The sequence below is a fragment of the Egretta garzetta genome, unplaced genomic scaffold, assembly GCF_000687185.1.
Source record: "Egretta garzetta isolate BGI_Z169 unplaced genomic scaffold, ASM68718v1 scaffold108, whole genome shotgun sequence".
Taxonomy (NCBI): Eukaryota; Metazoa; Chordata; class Aves; order Pelecaniformes; family Ardeidae; genus Egretta; species Egretta garzetta.
In genome coordinates this window covers 5,472,762-5,492,448 of record NW_009260614.1, presented here as the reverse complement: position 1 = coordinate 5,492,448, position 19,687 = coordinate 5,472,762, and the positions used below count along the sequence as shown (strand labels likewise).

The 19,687-nt window shown below is 44.0% G+C and overlaps 1 protein-coding gene across 1 annotated transcript; it reads right to left on the bottom strand.

Annotated features, from left to right (window-relative positions):
- Window positions 1-1,786: 1,786 nt before the first annotated feature.
- On the bottom strand, window positions 1,787-13,702 carry LOC104131788 (3 beta-hydroxysteroid dehydrogenase type 7-like). Its single transcript, XM_009644992.1, is given in 7 exon segments — window positions 1,787-1,951; window positions 1,953-2,221; window positions 3,215-3,369; window positions 4,260-4,367; window positions 8,580-8,690; window positions 11,620-11,875; window positions 13,636-13,702. Coding segments are annotated over 7 exon segments (1,131 nt in total).
- Between the last annotated feature and the right edge of the window lie 5,985 nt (window positions 13,703-19,687).

Genomic DNA, 19,687 nt, shown 5'->3' with positions numbered 1-19,687 from the left:
TGGCACTGTGCATGAGAAATGGCCTGTGTAGCTTTTTGTCAAATCCTTAGCAAGCTGTCATCTACCATTAGAATAATGGAAAAAAAAAATGCAAAGAGAATTTTAGTAGAAAACCCAGCAATCTTACTACTCCCTTTCTTAAAAACCTCCCAGCACAAATTGTAGGAGAAAAAAAAAAGTAAGGAAGTGATAACTTACACGCTTCACTTTCCCAAATTTTCTGTGAGCAGATTGCAAGAGTTTCCCCCAAATTTATTTGTTACATGAAATTATTAATGAATTACTAGAGAAAATGATTTTTGATTCATAAGTTCATTTTGCAAAGAATTCTGTTGTGAGTGTGAATTTCGGTGAAGTTAACGTGGCACCTCACGCTGTATTGCTTCGCTTTCCTTCCCGTGTAATTACTGTGACTAACAAGAACCGAATTTTGATCATTTCTATCAAGGATGTCATGCTGAAACTTGCTTCTTCCAGGAGAATTAGGGCACTTGTAATTAAAATAAGCTTTTGTTTGTGCATGTGTACGCTTTTACTGTAGGAAAGCTCGCGAGATGGGTACGTATTCACAGAACACAGAATTGTAATACCAACAGAATTAATTTTAAATTTGAAGCAGTATTGTAAAAATATTCCATTACTCCAAGCTCAAGTGAAAACTGAAATCTCTCTTGTGCTGAATGTAGGTTTACCAGTCTCTGTCTTAAAAATAGAGGAGCGATAAAGTGATACAAACCACAGTTTTTGTTGTGAATCTTCTGGAAGAGCCTGCCCCACCTGTGTTAGGAAAATGTCACCTGTGAAATACTGCTTGTGGACGGACTGCGTAGCTCCAGCACCATGGAATGAGTTAAAATGACCTCCTGAAGTTCAGACGTTGTTTAGCATAAACGCAGCCCCTAAGACCTTCACTGAAGTTGCTGTCTGCCAATGCGGCAGCTGAACGAGGGCTTTAATTTGCTTTGCTTTGCTGTCAGAGTGCTGTGAGACAAGAGAATTTGAGTTACAAACTATATGAATCCCACCTCTATGCTTGTAGACATCAGTTGTCCATCCATCCCATTAGCAAATAAGTCAGCCTGTACATGGTTAGCACAGGAGATTGGAAGTTTCTTTCTACAGGGATAATATTTCAAATAGATATAATATTCCACATTAAGAATAACAGGAAGCATCTTGAAAAAGGTAGCTCTAGAAAAGGGAATTAAGTATTCTTTTTATTAAACCCCAAAACAGAGCAAGAACTCGCTGGGCTTTCCTTGTCTTCACCAAAATTATCACTGAAGATCCCTTGAGCATATGAGACGGGCACGGCCATCCCACCAGCTGCCCAAGACCATTTGCTGAGTATGGAAAGAGATGGAGGCTTGTCAGGCTGTGGAACAAAACCGGTTAACTAATTTTATCAAAAAGGTGTTTGCAGTGCACCATCTCTCATCTGAACCTGTCTCTTGTTCCCGCGAGTGATCCCCATGTGCTGGTGGCACCATGGGAACGAGTGAGGCCAGCGAGCCCTGCATCTATCTGCACGGACCTGCAAGGGCACCCTGGTGTTTCACATGAAATAGCTTAACTTAAAATAACTTAAATGACTTAAAATAGCTGAGCTGTGGCATGGCAAGGGTCTGTACTTGCAGCCCGAGAGTTTTGCTCTTTCTCTGTACCAGGATTTCTCGGTGTTTGCAAAATTTCTGCCAAAGATCTGTGCATGTTGTGATGTTTGGATGAAACTTGCTGGTGTGATAAGCTCTCACCCAACCCCAAACATGCTGCTTAGTTCTTTTCATCAAACTGGGGGGGGTTCCAGGTTGGTTTCCAGGTTCCCTGCAGCTGCTTTCAACCACTGTGCAGTTCTGTGCTTGCTCTCTTTCCAGGTAAAGAGGGGTTTGTACCCAAAATGCCTGGAGGCTTTGTCTGTCTCATAGGAGAAGGTGGTGATTATCGTGTGCAGGTAAAGGCAAGCTTAGGAAAGGCTGTGGCTTCCAGAAAGGGTACAAGATGACCTTGATTATCCTGTGCAATTGTATCACTGACCACATCTTCCAGTAAGAGATGTGTGAGCCTGGTCTTACTGAGGGGTCCATAGAGGACAGCAGCTGATGCCTGATCAGAAAACCTTTTCTTGTTGGAGTGTCATAGGAATAATACACTTGTCCGGCAAGTAAGTCTGGTTTCAGGTGCAACTTCCTTGCTGCAAGAACATGCATCCATGCAACGTTCCCTGGAGAAATAAGAGGGGGAGAAAACGGGTATTCAGGAGGAGCCACATTTTCCTGTTTGCTGTAGGAGTGAAGGAGTGCATTGGATCTGCCAGCTTCAGTGCTGTGAGGTAGGAAAAGCTCTCATCGTGTGCTGTAGAGACAGAGTAGTTAATCCAGACCTCCAAGATCCTTTAAACCTTTGGTCTCCCCTTTGAGCTGGACAATTAATGTGCCTTGTGATACTGGTTCATGGGAAGCGAAAGGGCAGTGTTTTGTAGCGAGAGCAGGATGAATGGGAGGCAGTGCTTGAGGGTTTTATTCCTGGCTCTGCTGTGAGCCTTTGAAGAAGTCACTTGATTTATCTAGGCCTGATTCTTCTCGAACAGCATTTTCAAACTACTGTTATCTGCACTTTTGGAAAAAGACATATAAGTGTGCTGCACAGAAATAACTAAACCCCTGCATGATTTAATGGTGAGTTATACTCTCCTGAAATGCATTCAACAACACAACAAACTCTTTCTATGGGTTTTGTGAGTAGTTTCTTGTGCTTGCTAAAATCAGTTAGATAGTACAGCCTTTTTTGCAAGGAATTTTACCAGTAGTGTTAGTTTAATTTCTTCTAATGAAGAAGAAATTGTCTCTTCAAACCAAAAACATTTTTAAAATATTGCCTGAATTTCTCTCTCTCCCCAACCCCTTGAAACATTTACACAGAAAAAGAAGGATGAGATCTCTCTCCTTTTTTCTGCTGACTTTTTTTTTTCAGCTTTCTGAACAGTATTTCCCCTATGTTGAGGGGAAGAAAAACAAGAAAAACCTTCCCAGGAAAAACAGTAAAATGTAAACAACTGCTTTAAAAATTCTTTTAGACAGTCTAAGTTTTGTGGTTATAAAAATATTTGTGCTCATTCACCATACTCATCTTTCTGTCTTGGAAGATTATGGTTAAGCTGGTGTGTGACTAGAAGAGCCTGGTAGCACACATGCGAAGAGATCGATCGTTCACTCACCCACGTACGTGTAATTACACTCTGTGTTTTCAGGCTCCAGGTAGTTCAACAGACCGTTCCTGGCTTTGGCAAGCAAATACAATTCTTGAAGAAATGTTGCCTTCTCCCCATACACTGTGTTTGCATGGATGATGCAGTTTGTGAGTTTACCACTGCTGCTCAGCTGTAAAATCAGGGAGGGATGTTAGCTAGTGATGGATTCAGAGATGAAATCTTCCGCAGTGATGTTGAGTTTGCCAGATAAAACCAAAACCTGGGAATGTTGGGCTCGAGGAGTCGGCCTTTGCAGAGGTGATCTGGACAGCTAGGGCCTGGTTTGGGTCCCTAAAAATGCAAGGAGGTGCCCAGTTTGATTTTTTTTTTTTTTTTTTTTTTTCATAGCACACCTTGCACCTATGTGATGCTCACTGAGAGATTTGGATGGAGGGTGCTAGTGGTGTTAACCCCTTTCTACAGTTGTGACGTGGAAATGGGTGTTTGCAACAACCAAAATCAGGTACCGGAGGAAGCCAGCTAAGCTGGCTGCCCTCAAACTGTAACGGAGAGAGAGATGCTCCAGGCAGTGATTTAGGAAAGAAGTCTGATTTTTACATTCTGCTTCATCCTCTAGGAGAGCTCATCTGTCTGCTGACTGTGCTGGGAGCCTAAAAAGATTAGCCAGCTAACTTTGGTAGGTGGCTTAATCTGGGTACACTAATATTTTTTAATTCTTAACTCTCCCAGGCACATCTGAAAATTACACCTTTATGCAGTATGAATCAGGTTTCTTATGCCCTAATTTAACATAGCTGTTCCTGAAGTCACACTCCTCCCGGTGCAGTTAAAGCACGGGCTCCAAGGGTAGCACCCTTTGATCGTGCGAGAGTTTGCCAGCTTCGTGATCATGTGGGAAGATCAGGCTTTGGTAAGCTTAGGGCAATGGGGATTGTGCGTCAAGGCAAGGCAGCAGCTGAATATACATGAAGATAGGAGTTGCGGGGTCTTTTTATCCAGCTCTCTCCTTCCACTCACCCTGTGCTCTAATACCAGGGATGCTACCATTGACTTTTGTATCTTTTTTCCATTGGCTTCAAGTACAAGTTTTTCTGCCATGGCCTCTGTCTTCCCATAAGGCAGCTCCACTTCCCCACTGTATCTGATGTCCTCATCTCCTCTGAAACAGGTTGTGGGAGACGATGAGTGACCACAGAGTGGAGCACAGGGCTCGGAGATCTTTGTCACAGCATGATTTACTCTGCAATCCTTGCTCTCCGGGGACTTACCACTGGCTGTGAGTTATATGAAGCAGAGATCCTTGCTGCAGTTTGGGAGAAATGAGGCCTCAAGGAATACCAGGTGATTCTGGGTGTTCGTAGGCAGGTTTGCATGAGGGCAGTGATTAGATTTCTGAGAGCTGGATTTGGTTTTGTCTAATAGGGTGATTGAAGTAAACAATATTCTGGCAGGCAAATTAGAGGGCAGTGGAGTTACCTTTGTAAGCAACTCACAAGTGGCCGAACAAGGTGGAAAGAGCATAAGAAGACGGAGTGCAGGAAAATGAGAGCAATCCTGCTTCATTTTTTCATTAGAGGTAGAGAAAAGCCTCTCATGAGCCATAAACTAAAAGTAGAAGCTGCTGCTTAATTTTCTCACGGAGTTGATTAGGGTTGGGAGACATTTGCTGGTGACATGATATTGCTGCTGGTGAAGTTGTGTAAACAGCAGGTTTGTGCTGGGATGAGTCCTTCCTCTTCCCTAGAAAATTACGCTGGAGGGGAAGATCAAAGAAGCGGACCCATGATTAAGAGCAAGCAAGGGGTCGCAGCCATACTGGGGACATTTGGTTGCCACTGTGGAAGGCAACCTGCTCCTCAACCTCCTAACTTACACCTGCAAGGAGAAAAGCCCATGGGATCTAACATGTAACTACCTTCTCAAGCCCTGAAATAATTCCAAGGAGAACCAAGAAAGCAGCTCTGTTCCCCACCTGGGTGCTGGCATTTTGTCCCAGTGGTTCTAGTTCAACATTAATCCATTGCATGATTCAGTTAAGCAGATTCAGTGGTCTCTGGCGGAGCTGGGGAGTGAAGAAATCTTGTTTGAAGCATTGAGAAGGACCATCCATGAAGACCATGTATCTGCTTGCTTCCCTGCTGCCACAGCTAGCAAGGATAGGCTCGCTCTCCCTCTGTGTGCTGCAGGAGACTTTCTTCACATTTTTAAATTGATTTACTCTATACTTTGCTCTCATAGAGAAATTCACCCTAGGCAAACACCAGACTCCGCCAGGCATGGGGTGACCTCACATAGAGCAATGAAGAATTATCATGCTCCTTTTGCAGATGGGGCTCAGATGCACCTCTTGGAAGGGCTAAGTGGCCTGCAATGAGTTCATGCAGCAAATCTGCAGCAGAGGTCTTTCCATCAAACACTGGGCCTCGGGAGAGCAAGCTTCTGACTCAGGCTCCATGTTTGACCTTGGGCAACTTGCTTGCTCTTTTCTATGCTCAGATCTCCATGTGTAAAATGTGGGTAATGCTGTTGCCTTTCTCTTGCCTGTTTGGCAGTGTGGTATCTTGTGTGTCAGATATCCCAGCTGAGATCAGGGCCTTTTTATGCTACAGCAACAGAAATAAATTAGGAGCATCAGAAATACAGCCTCCCCCTGTACCCTGGCCTTTTATCACAAAACCCTCCTCCCCTTGCCTGTGTTTACGGGTGATGAGCAAGAGACAAACCAGAAAACGAGCAAGACAAAAGATTGATTGTGCATGGTTTGTTGCAAGCCCAGGAGAGGCCCAAGACAATTAGGGGGGTTATCTAGAAGTTCTAGTTTTAATTGCTTTTTTTTTTTTTAATCCAAATTTATTTTTTGCCTTGCAAAGCTTTTAAAAAGCAGCAGCTTCACAAAGGGGCAAACCTGCCTGCTGTTCCTGGGCTGCAGAGCTCTGTTCCTGTTTGCCTTCCCACACCCCTTTTGAAGCTTGGTAATAACAAAGAGCTCAGCATAATGCTCTTGCTTTTCAAAACGATCACAGATAACTGAACGCTAATAAGACTGGAGCAGCATTGTCAAAAGGTATCTCAGCAGTGGCTGTCTCAGAGGGATTGAGACTGACAGAGGCATTTTCTATTATTGTCGGATGCTGAGGTGTGAGCATTATCCCTGCACCCATCACCCTGTCCAGAGACTAATCATGCTTTGTCTGTGTCAATTCCCAAGCACGTAAAAGTGAGTTAAATAAAATTATACAAGGAATGATGGAGAAAGGGGACAGAGAAAAAGAAAAAGGCAGGCAGGATTATGGACTGTGAGGGAGAAGAGCAGAACAGATTGGGTGGGGACGGGGGAGATGAGGAGAGGAGGAAGGGGAAAGCTGCATCACCTCTGCTTTCAGTTTGGAAAATGGAGCCGTATTACATTGCCTTCCAGTCTTCACTGGGCTCCCTGTTGAGACACGTGGTGTAATTTTTTACAGGGGATGGGCTGTGGTGGGTGTGTCTGATCCTTCTTTCATTTTTGCATTCTGTAATTCCCTTAGTTTAAAATGAAAATCATTAAAGAATGAGGACTACTGTCTCGGGCTTTCTTGTAGCATCATGGGAGAACCTGAGTGTGTTCTGCAAAATAAGTTAAAGGCTCTAGGTGGTGGTTTTATTTGCATGTGTGGTGGTGAAGGATTGGGAGTTGGTGGGCAGAGAATGCTCATGTGCAGCTCTATGAGCATCAGCCCGGATGGGTTTTTGCTTGCACCCATTGGTGCCATCATTACAAGCCAAAGGAACATCCTCTCAGGCAAGATTTGGGGTAGATTTTTCAAGACATCTGTTCACATCTATCTCTTAAGTCGTGGGACTAAAATATAACATGGATGTGCCTGTATCTACATTAATTTTTAAAAATTATTTAGATATGTTAATGACCAAATTCCATAGCTTTTCAGTGACACAGAGCCTCTAGCGCTCCTGGTCCCAAGTGGATTGAGGTTTGTTTTCTCATGGATTTTTTTTCATAAGCCAGACATTTATTCTACAGATACGGGTGCTTAAACAGTTATCAGAACAACTGGATTATGCCTCAGCTTACTTGTGAGTATGAAATTTAGGCTTGTAAGACATTTTAAGTTATGTCTTAAGCAGCCTTTTCTAGTTGGGCTCAAATTTCTAGAGCCAAATGACTGAAGCCAGCTGTGTCTAGACTGGCTGCCTGGAGAGACAAAACTTGACTTGGAGCCAGTTCCCTTTGCACACAAGTTTCCACGGTTTGAGCAGTATATAGGCCTACAACCATGCTTGAAATCAGCAAGGAGCCACACAACGGTACGTATCAGACTGCAGCGCTCTCTACTTGACTTCAAATTTAACCTGAAACTTCAGCTCCTGTTCTTGAGAAATATCAGCCCAGTTTTCCAGGTGCAAGTACTCTTGCCCTATGAATATAAAAGGTATCCAGATGCCAAGTCCTGAGCAGGAGTGTCAGCTGATTGTGAAAGGCAGTTCTGGATATCAAAGATCTATAAGCAACGCCCCCTGCAAATCATACTTTGGGCCACTGTCTTTGTATTGCTCCAAATTCCACCTTTGCCGCAGGAGGTTTTCTGAAGCTCTGCTGCTTCTTCTGGGTCTGTAGGTCACTCTCATAGGATGCATACATGGAATTGTAAAGTCCAGGAGTTATTGCTGGTAATCATGTTGCCAGGAATAAGGATTTTGAGGGATAGAAAGGTGCAATTTACAGGTCAGATCCAGGTCACAGAAGAGTTCAACTGCACGTGAATACTGCAGGGCAACTTCACACCAAATGCATCTGTCCCCTAAGACAATGTGGCCAACTAACTTTCTTCTGAGACAGTGCTAATATAGTCTGTATACATTTGACCACATTTGATGATAAGAGCTGGGTACAGGCTTGCTACAGTTCACTGTGGAGTGAAAATAGGAGGGAAAGTGGGTTGGTAACAGTAGGGCATCGCCTGCCCTTTGGATTGACTCGGTGTGAGGGGAGACCAAAAACTCTGACCCAACAGCAGGATACAGCTTGACCATATCACAAACCTTAAGCATCTGAGACCTTATCTGAAACTGATTTTAGGGCTTAGGGGAGAAGGGTTGTACACAGGGGACAGCCTGGAGCTGCAGTTGGGTCTTACATCTCTCTACCAACCCTCTCAATCAGTGGTATCTACTACTGGTCACGTTTAGGTTGGGAAGAGGTGTAGTTCCTGAAAGTGAAAAGCAGCAAAGAAGGATTTTCAAGATAGAGAAGAGGAACTGAAAGGAAAGGGAACACATCTCCTTTGTAGCCACAGCACAAATCTCCATCTGGTTACAGTTCCATTGCTGTTTAACTGGAAATCCAGAGTGATGGAGATTTGCTTAGCCTTACCTGAACATGGGCTCATGAGATGTATTGGGTCCCACCATAGCAATGGAGCTTGTGTAGACAACATACGGGACGTTCAGGATACAGCAGCCCCTTAACATATTTTCAGTACCTGTGGGGCAGGTTGGGAAGGACAAACATTAACCACCTTGCCTTGATTCCTGTTGTGCAAATCAAGAGATTTCCAGGCTTAGGATTCTGACTTGGAACGGATCCATCATTTTTATGGCTGAAAAGATGTAAAGCCACAAGTCAAGGCTGCAGTTCCTCAGATACGTTTGCACAGGCATGGATGGTTTATAACAGGACAGTAGCAGTTATGTCTATAGCTATAATGTGGCTCAATCTCTATGGCTATTGACAACTGACTTAACTTGGACTTAATAGTTGCTAACAAAAAGGAAGCTGACAGCTTGGCAGAGAAAAACTCCACATTTACCATCTTTTTTGATTCATGGGCAAACTGTTGGATGGTGAATTGCAGCCTTCTGGCAAAAGGATTGGTGTTTTAGTTGCATATATTGCTCTATAGAAGATCTGCAGGATGACAGTAGGGTGAAAATCATTGCAACAAACTCTTGGTAGCTGCAGAATTTTAAATAAAATAGTGGGGGCAGCTTACAAGTCCGCATGAAATCCAGATGAATCTGAAGCATGGTTTGGTTTAAGAAAGGTTGTTCTGGCTGAACTTGTGTGTCAGTGTGCGTGGGCTTTGTTTGGTTGCTTTTGGAGGAGGGGATGGGTTTAAATGATTTATGACTCTTCCAGGGATGGTTTTTGCATTCATCGTGATTTTGATTCAGCTTGGTTCTACGAGAACTTCAGTGACAACAGCATAACCATGGTTGCATAGTGAGGGCCTTCAGATCTGATAAGGCACATCTTAAAGGAAGCCACTCATAGGGTTGGTTTCTGGAAATCTCCATACTATTTATACCTGACTAATCAGGCTCTGCTCTTGAACTTTGATGCAGATCTTGTGTGGGAGGGCTTGTGATTTCTCTGTTCTCTTTGTTGTTAAGGGAATAATCTGAAATTATCAAGGAAATCCTGAGTTTAGGATAATTTCAGAGGGCATGAATCAATATGAAGACTTGGTGGAAAAGAATCAATTTACCTCTTCATGAGCCTATCACAATATGTAAAGTTAACTGAGAACCCCTGTTGAGAAATATCACATGAAACAGCTGAGTTAAAATCCATTCATCTTAAAAAGCAGATTAAAAAGTCTTTAAGTGACTAGATGGAAAAAATAATTCTTGTAGAAGAGGGCTATTCAATCCAGTCAACAAGACTATAACAGTATTTGGCAGCCAGTGGTTGAAACAGAGGAGAGAATCAAAGCAGAAGATAAATGTAAATTTTTGCCAGAAATGGTAATTAACCATAGCCACATTAATGCTCTTCAGCATTGTTAATGGCTTGCTGAAAGACACGATAGATAGTCCATTAACTTGCAGTCTTAATTCTAGGCAAAAAGTCTTTTGAAAAGGCATAGTCTAATTTAGCCACAAATTGTTGGGCTTAAGGCAATAATTGGATGAATTTCTGTGGCCTGAGTTATACAGAGCAGCCAGCTAGAAGATTACACAGCTGACCTCTCTTGACCCTATTTTTTTTCCCCCCATGAAGTCTACAGCAGGTATCAAATGCAGTTCATTTTTATTCTTTTACCTGCTATGATTTTAATAGAAATCTTTAAACTAATCTCCAAATTCAAGATTTGGAGAAGTCCTTGTGAGGGCAGCAGCCTCATTTTAGGGAGATCTACGTGAAGCCATCCAAGGGGAGGCAGAAATGAGGGACAGTTTGTCTCTGGGAAATAAAGCTCCTGTAAAGACTTCTCAAACGGTGCTCCTCAAAGAGGCACTCAATCACCAGTCACGTTGGAAAAAACTTTGCATGTGTGGTTTTCTGGGAATGTCACGGACATCTGCAAGAGGTTTGGTTTGCTGAATAGGGGAGTTGCCCAATGTTCACTGCTATCTGTAAAAACCTCACTGCGCTGAAGTACCTTCCTTATCGCAAGCAGACAATGAAGAGGAAGATCTCAGAAAGCCATTAAAAGGCAGCAGGAACCCTCAGGCTCTGAATATTCTCAGTACACATGCACAATACAAGCTCTTAAAAGCATCTGGTTTTGAGAACAACTACAGCAATGAAAAGAAGGATGGAATTTAAATGTTGTCCTTGAATGCATCAGCAACTAGTAGAAGCCCTAAGCAGTAATCGAGTTTGAGAGAGAGATATATATAAAAATATATATAAGATTCCTTCCTTGTGGTTAACAACTATTTTAGTAGCTAACAGCCTGAGGTGCCATTGGAATTGCTGCTGTAATAGGGATTTCATTATTTTTATAGCCTGTGCTTATTTCCTAGATTTATGAACAAATTTTCTTTAAGCAGATCTTGCACCTAACAAGAAATCAGCTCCTGGTGATAGGAAGAAAGTGGTGTGGAGCTCTCAGTTATGAGTGGCTTCTAGACACGTAATAGTTGTGAACTCTGACTATAATTAAAATAACATCACTCCTTTAATAGTGTGGATGCACTTCAACTGGTGTAGTCTTGCACTGGTATATAGGGCAGATTTTCCTGCCTGGAAATCCCTGGGAAAGCTATAAGCCATCTAGAACAGGAGTTAACTTTTAATTGCTGTCTTTGTCACATACTAAACTGTTTCTTACCACCATGGGCATGTTCTGAATCACCTCAGTACTATTAGTTATACCCTTGACCAGAATAATCTAGTAAATCTAATAACTGGGCCCAGATTTGACTTTCTGAGATGAAGCTTTGTCAGTGGAGAGGAGCAGCACAGCCTGCCCTGAGCAAGGAGGGGCAAAGGCAGAAACTGCCCTGCTGGAAGGGAAAGGTCCCAGGCCCCTTTCTCATCTCGTGGTGGAGTGGTGCCTGTGAAAATCAGGGGACAAGGGGGCACTAAATCAGAGAGGATGCGTTCATCATAGCATCTTGTATGACTACACTGAGGTGTGTGAATTTAAGCCTGTATTTAATTGCTTGCTTTAAAGAGCTTAGCCCCAACGTTGACAGCTCTCATTTCCCAAAAGGGCACCGTGCTTCTCTAGTCCACAATAGCAGCTGTGTGAATAACCACGTGAACTCCCCGCATGGCAGTAAGGAGCAGATTGTAGTCTTGAATGTCTCCTTTCATCACTGTCACATGAGTGGTAGCTGGAGAAAAATAATACAACCATAGATGATTCAGGGGGAAAAAAAAGTACAAATCCGCATCCCCACCTTCTTGCAGAGGGAGGATGCTGCTTGGAAAGCTTTCTTCTCCACAGGACAAGCTGAAGCACACTAACTAATGACTATGCCATTTGAATACATCACACCAGGGGAAAATACATCCCTGTTTTGGAACCCCAAGAAGCCAGAACTGCATCTGGTTTAATTCAGCACAGCACTTTGCCAGTTTGCACCAACTGTGGGTCAGGACAACTGTGTCCGTCACCGTAAATCTCTAGCATGCATCCAAGGAAGTGTTGGGCAAGAATGGGAGACTGCTGGCCCGGGGCTGCAGCTGGCCACAGGACTTGCTCTAGCACGTGCCAATGAGGGAAACTGTGCCAGACAGTTTCGTTAAGGCAGAAGATTTTTAGAGCTTAGTGGGAATAACAAGACAAGTTCAAAGGACATTGCACAGAGCTTTACTTAAATTTCAAATGCTGTAGATGGGAAGGGAAAATAATGTAACAGGTTAAAAAGTTTCATAGGAAATTCTTCCCTTTAAGGCATTCAGAAGGGGTTTCTTTCCCCCCACATCTCCTTTCCCCTTGTCTTCTCCATCAAAATAGCTGTTCCGTACTGAGCTACCATTAACATCTATTGCTAATTTTCTTGCTTTGATACAGTGTTGTAACCTTTAAGTGGAATTTTTGCCTTTTTCCTTTTCTGTAGTCAGGAATAGGCCAGCAAGGAGCTGGGTTTAGGAAGCTGTACTCCTTGGGGCAGGACTGCTTTGGGAAGGAGACATCTCCTCTGCCCTGCGCTGGCAGCTTCCTGGAGAGCCCCATGCAGCCAGGGATCAGGGTAGGGATTTCTGAGGGATCATGCACATGAGCGGCTCAGGGAAGAGCCTGTGACTGCAGCCATGGAAGTGGTGTGATATGGAAACCCTTAGTGAGCAACAAGCAGGACAAGGGGATAAAAGAACAGGGTTATTCCTCATGAACTCAACAGAGAGACAAAATTCAAGATAGTAGGTCAGCTAGTAAGTATGGTGTATAGGAAGAGGCAGCAGTTTTACAAAAGGGTCAAGCTGGTTTCTTAATTAGCATAACTAAGATTTGGTGGACTAGCTCATAGGAGTTTTAATAGTAAATGAAATTAATATTAAAACACAGAGTTGATTCAGCAAGAATAGAACAGAAAAAGAAAGAAGGCATTGCCCACATAGCAGGGGTAATACACTTGCCTGGAGGACCAGAGCGCAGAGGAGGATGCTCCCGCTGAAGGTCTTTGCCAGTGCTGAAAGGTGGAGCAGGGCATTAGCAGCCCCATGGTGGGGGGATTTTGCTGCTACTTAGTGGTGAGGAGAAGCCCATAACCTGTCTTCCTGAAATGTCAAATAGTCTCTTTTGCATCACCCGTCTTAAGGCAGCTGGTGCAATTAAGACCAGCGCGAGAATGATGAGAGCTCAGCCAAAACCAGGGAGGATATGAGGCAACCAGGAGAAATTTTCAAATTGATAAGCCTGATGAGCTTTACCCAGGGCTACTAAAGAGGCGATGGATGTCACTGCAGCTTTATTGCATTATCAGCTACTTTGGAGAACTTTTGGAGGAGGCACTGGAAGATTGCAGTAGAGCAAATGAAACACCTGTGCTTAGAAAGGAGGTAAAGAAGAGCCAGGAAATTACAGAACAGCTTGACTTCAACCCCAGGAAATTCAGGAACACACACTTCAACAACCTGTGTGTGAGCACCTGTGTGATAATAAGGAGAATAGAAGCAGCTGACATGGATTTGTCAAGAACAAATCAAGTCAGATAAATCTCCTTTGTTCTTATGACAAGTTAACAGGCTGTACGGATATTGTGGAACAGGTCGGTGTCATCTATCTTGATTTTAGAAGGGCTTTGGAAGCTCTGTGTCATTCTCATAAGTGAGTCAGTAAAACATGGTCAAAGTAAGCTCCATTAGGGCGAGCACAGCACTGGCTGAATTACAGTTCCCAGGGAATTGCCAGCTGTGGTGGGTGGCTGCCCTGGGGCTCTCCAGGGCTTATTGCTGTATTTTGGTCTTTTTATACAGTTTTCATCAAGAATCTGGCAGATTTGTTCATTAGATCAGCATAACATCAGATTGGGAGGGACTTGAAGTACGCTGGAGGATTAAAGTATTAGCTGAAAGTAACTAATAGAGTCTGAAAAAGAAAAAGAGGCGGAATGTGATAGGGATAAAGAGAAGGCATTGGGCTTAGCGGGGAAGAGGCAGCAGGTCTTCATGAAAGAATTAAGTTGGGCTCAGGAGCTATCGTTTGTCAGCAGCAAGGTCTTGCAATTGTGAAAAAGACGTAATTGTACGGACAGGTACAAATAGGGGAATAGTTTGCAGAATAGAAGAAATAAATCCATCAGCTTTAATTGGCACTGGGAAGGCCACAGCTGGCAGCTCCGGCCTGCCCTCCGTGCCCCTCTTCCAGAAAAGAGCAGCGCCAATGCCCAGAGATACCGAAAGTATGAGCTGCGGAGAAGGAGGGGGTGCAGGAGAGCCACGTTAACCTAAAGGAGAAAACAGCATGGAGGGCAAGGGGATGGTTTGCAAATGATGAAGATAGTTGCAAAAAAATGACAGAATTGACCTATTCTACCTGTAAGGTTAGATGAGAAACCAAGGACTTAAACCGCAGATTAGACTGTACCAACAGTAATGGCCTGGCGGCGCAGAAATTGGCTGCCCGGGGTGGCTTGGGGACAGAATGGAAAAACATCAGGAAGGTTGTGGCCGAGCTGATTCTGCCTTGGGGCAGAGGGACGGGGGGTGGTGGTGGTTGGGATGGCCCCTCAATGCTGCTTCTGCCTCATTTTTCTGTGATTTGCTAGGGTGTTAGGCCACAGGCCTCTCCTGGAAGATGGATTATGGCAGCTCCTTAAGGTTTAAACAGGTTTTTCTTCAATTGTGGGTGCTTTTAAGGCAATTGGCTACCTGGAGCGTGGAGAATCCAGTCTGGTGAGTTCACCTGCAGAGGGATGATTTCTGGCGGTGAAACATCCCCGAGAGTCCTTTAACTTGCTTTAAGTGTATATCTCCTTTTTATTGCTATCTCCTAACAGACAGGATCTCCCTTATAATTTTTTTCCTCTCTCATTTGAAGCAGGCTGAAGGTTTGGGCAGTCGGAGAGAGGGAGTCCCAGCCCACCATTAACCGTGCTGAGCACTGTGAGCTGCATTGGCTTGTTTGGGGTGGGTGCTCTCGAATCTAGTAAAACAGGTTGCTGTTCCCCAACATCCCTCACTGTAATCCACCCTGGTGAAACATCAGAAGGCAGCTCTCAGAACATGATCAAATAGATCAATTTAATATCTTTGAGCATGTTTACTGAGACTCACCTCTCTTTTATTCACAGCACAGTAAGGCTACTATCGGTTTCTCTCAATTATTTCAGTAATTTCTTTCACAATATCTGCAGTAGATGCTGAGCTTGATTCTATTATTGTCGGGGTTTTTTGGTTCTTGTTCTCAGAATTGGTAATTGGTTGGAGCAGTTCAGGAGCGTGGTTTTTTTGACCTTTTGCTGTTAGTCCGTCTGGTTGAGCAGAAGATGCTTTTGTGATTGAGGAGTAGAGAGAAAGTTGCTGCTAAGATCCTACCGTGCACTGTTAATCTCTCAGCCAATATGTTTTCTGAACTAAGTCTAAAGTTTAACTGTCATGTAATGGTACTGGCTGAACATTAACTCCATCCAGTTATCTATAAATCACATTTTCACTTACAGTCCCGTGAGTGCTGCCACAGACATCCCAATGCTACGTACAGGCCAATTCCAGGCTCTCTGGCTCAGCCTTTCCTTCCACCACAGCAGCGTATCATCAGTGGGGCACCGCCAGCTTCCCTTGTTATGTGGCCAGTCTCAGCCCGACATTTTGATGTCAGATGTTTTCCACCCGGGACCGCCCTCTCCCAGGGGCCGGGTTGGCAGCACGTTGTGGCCAAGGCCTCTCTGGGTGTTGCACAAAGACGGTGTGTCCTAGGTATGTGCTTTGGGCAGCCTCCTTTTAGTGGAAGCTGCCAAAAAAAAAAAAAAGAGCTCTTGTTCCCATGCACTAGCGAATTTGTATACGTGGTATATGGCAGCAGGTCTATCTAGGGCTGAGCTGCCTTGTGCACAAAGCAGGCAAGGTCAGGAAAGGCCATGGAATACAAACATACATACACATACATGCATGCACGCTTATGTAGGAGCAGAAAACCCTCTCTTAATTGGAAAAACATCTAGTAGTAAAAGCTCTGCCACATCCTTTGGCAAATTATTACAATGGTTAATTATCATCATCGTTAAAAGAGTGCATGCTTGTTACTTTATCTGCCAGGCAGTGGCTAATATACTTTTTCCTTGCTAGGCTGTAAAGGACACGTGCTCTTCAGTTAGTCATGTGGACTAAAAAAAAAAAAAAAAAGTAGGATTGGCTTTGTCTAAGGGTGCTTGATCCTGTCCTAAGAGTGGGGTAGTGGGAAGACCTGCCCTCTGGCCTGGCTGCTTCTCGCTTTGCCTCTCTCATAAACGAGATAACGAAGTTGGGCCTGAGCAGCTACCAGTCTCTCGTTGAAGCCAAGCAAATTACTTCCTTAAGTCTGGAGTAGTCAGATATTTCCCAACCCATCTTTGAACCAACTTGTCACCATTTTTTTGTGAACTGTAGCCATGCTGGCCTACCAGAGGAAGCACTGGTAAACAGGGAAATCTCATTTCCCTGCTTACTTTATAATACGTACAGAGTACATAGCGTGGCTTGGGAAGCTTAGGAATAGTTTTGTCCCACATCAGGATCGCTGTTTCCCTGTCCTCAGTGTCCTGATCTCTGAGCACAGGTTACAGCTGCTGATTGGGGCTGTGCTGGGGGTACTCCGGGTAGCCCTGCCCCGGTTGTGTACAGCAGGCTGAAATGTGGAGCAATACTGTCAGCGCTGTCTTTACTATAGTGGTAACATTTAGCTGTCTTTAAAAAGCAATGTATAGCAACTTGCTGCTGAGCATGTGGTTAATGAAGAGTTAAGACAGTGTGTTCAAAGAGTAACTGTGTTATGCTTGTGTGTGTGTGTGTATATATATATATATAGTTTAATCAGCTCCTGCTAGAAGTTCAATCTGTTCAACTCTACCATTGATTTTTTTTCTTGTACTGTGTTAAGCGTTAGGAAATCGCCGTTTCCCCTTGCTGTGATTACAATCAGTGGCCATAATGGCCCAGAGACCAACATGGGCCTGATGCTAATTTGGTGCTTGGCAGGCCAGCGCAGCCACAAACGTCCCGAGAAATTAATTTAGTCTTTTATCCAGCAACTCCCAATCTGTACAGTAGTGATTAACAGAACTGCCTTCCCTCAGAGGACTTTTTGCAAGGATAAATATATCAGAGTTGGAGGTGTTAGGACACAAAAAGCAAGATAAATACACCCTGAGAGACCCAGAGAAGTGCTGCATGGGAACGTTTGGCATCGAGTAACCTTGAGTATGTCCTCATCAGTGATGCAAAAAGCTGTATGAAGCAGAGGCCTTGACACTGTGGACATTTCGCAGTCTTTTCAAGACTTAGCCTTTGCTACAGTATTGGTATCTGTGTATCTGCAGTGTAATCTGATCAGTAGGGGGAAAAAATTGGCTGTGATTTACACATCTTGTGGTTTTGTTAGGATATAAAAAACAAGTTCAGAAACCAGAAGTGTCATATCGCTGACAGAAACAGCCCAGGTCCTCTCCTACAGCCAAGGCCTGTGCAGGGTAAAGCCTCCCTTTGCAAACAGATGAGTAGTAGCATCTAAATGAGTATTGTTCCCATTTTTGGAAGGTTAAAAAACTAAAAAGTCCCTAACCAGAGCCTCTTCTAACAGTTTGAATTGTCACACGAGGTGATGGCCCTGGGAGGTCTCCATAAGCCCAGAGGCAAATTCAGAGAAAGGGCAAGCAGGCAAACACAGCCGCTCCTGGAGGGGGCAGATGCCCAGGAGGTACCAGGGGATCACAGGGAGGGGGCCTGGGCAGACATTTTGGTCGCAGATCAACCAACTCGACTTCCTTGAGCTGTAAGGAAACTTCTGAGGATGTGAGGCAAGTTCCAAATAACAACAGATTTTACTTTCTGCTCTTTAAGCACTGCAGAATTCTCTCTCTGGCTTGTTCCCCCGCCACGCAGCTGCTGTAGCCACCCCGGCTCAGCAGAGGGAAAGCTGTGATCCCTGTATCTGTACTGTTGTAAAGCTCCCACAGGAATGGAAGGGCTGTTCCTGCAGGAAGAGTCTGCCATATCCAGGTAGTGCCTCGCTCTGCAACGCAGAGCAAGCTGCTCAAACCTGACATTGCTTGACAGCTTACCTAGGGTACTTTAGGAACTCAGTGTCTCACCCTGAAGGCAGGATATGCTCCTGTATTGGTTAGTGTGGCTGGGAACGCAGCGCGGTGACTAAGTGCATCCTAGAGACAAACCTCAACCCTCCGAGCTGGCAGTCGTGCTTGCTGAAGCAGTCCAGCCAACCTCCGCGGAAGAGTCGGTCCCATCGTGGGCAAGGCAACTGTCAGATTTGGCTTTAGTTACTGAAGGCCCTTTTGGCCCCTCCATGCCATGGAGGACGACCAGAAGCAGGGTCTTTATGCACAGTCTTGTTTTATAAGAGACCTGCAAACATATAGTCAGAGAAAGTTGAGATGGCAGGAAAGCAAAACAGATTCCCTAATTTCAGAATGCAGTTTGCCTGAACTTGTTTTGAACTTTGCAAATACAGGACACCTGACAAATTCATTTACAGTATGTTTATTTCTCAGTGCATTACATGAAAGGTCTTTGGTATTTGTGGGTTCTTGAATACTGTTCCCACTCTGCTCTGTAAGAAAATGCTGAATACAAAACATTCCATATACAGTAACAAACCCCATAGCAAATAAAGAGAAATAGATAATTGGAACAATAACATAGCAATATGAAAACAGATAAGTAACCATGCAAGAGGTGGAACAAACAGGTTGTGTTTACAACAAACATTAGAGCCTGCCATAAATGATTTCATCACATCAGATGAGATTTATTCTTGCTCTAAGTTAAGAAATTACATGTGATTGCAAGATACTGCGTACGGCTGCCCTATAAAAGACAAAACGGTTGTAAAACTTATTACAATGAGAGAAGCTGGGACCATTTGCACACATATGAAACACACTGATATAAATAAAAAAAATACTGTGTAAAATAACTAGTGAAAAAGTTAACATTTCCTTCTGTGGGTGGCAATGTGCTTTGTGAACAATTATAGCACCTTTGAATTGCTTGGTTTCAACGCGATTGCAGAAACGTTGAGTAGTTTAAACCCCTATACCACCAAACACCAGAATGGAATGTCATCTCGAATAAGGCAGAAGCTGTAAACCTGGAGGAAAATGGATTTCCAATAAATTGTATCGAGAAGTAATTCCAGAAGCTGATTGTCTTTTAGAAGCCTTTGTCACAGTGGTCAGGTTCCTACATTAAAATAGTTCATTGCAGAGACTGGGAGAGAACCCTGATCAGAGCCAAACTCTCAGAAAGGCGCTTGTGAGCCGTAGGCTCTGCTCCGCTGAAAGCAGCACCAGTCCGTGCCTGCTGAAGAGCTGGAGCTGATGCTTTATGGCCTGTTCCTTTGAAAGCTGATGGCAAAATGACTGTGGAGTTTGGTGGGAGCAGGTGAGGGCTCTTCTCTCTAGTTTATTCCTATTTCCCTGGGTTGCTATCAATTCTTTACAGTAAGTGCAAATTAGGTACTCTGGAGAGAAGCATTCTCTGCCTCCCAGGAGTACCAGATTGCTGGTGAACGCCAGGGTGCATGAATTGCAAAGATTTGTGGTTGTGCAATGCGCTGCTGCTGCTTCTGGTTAGCCCAAGGCAAAGAAAAT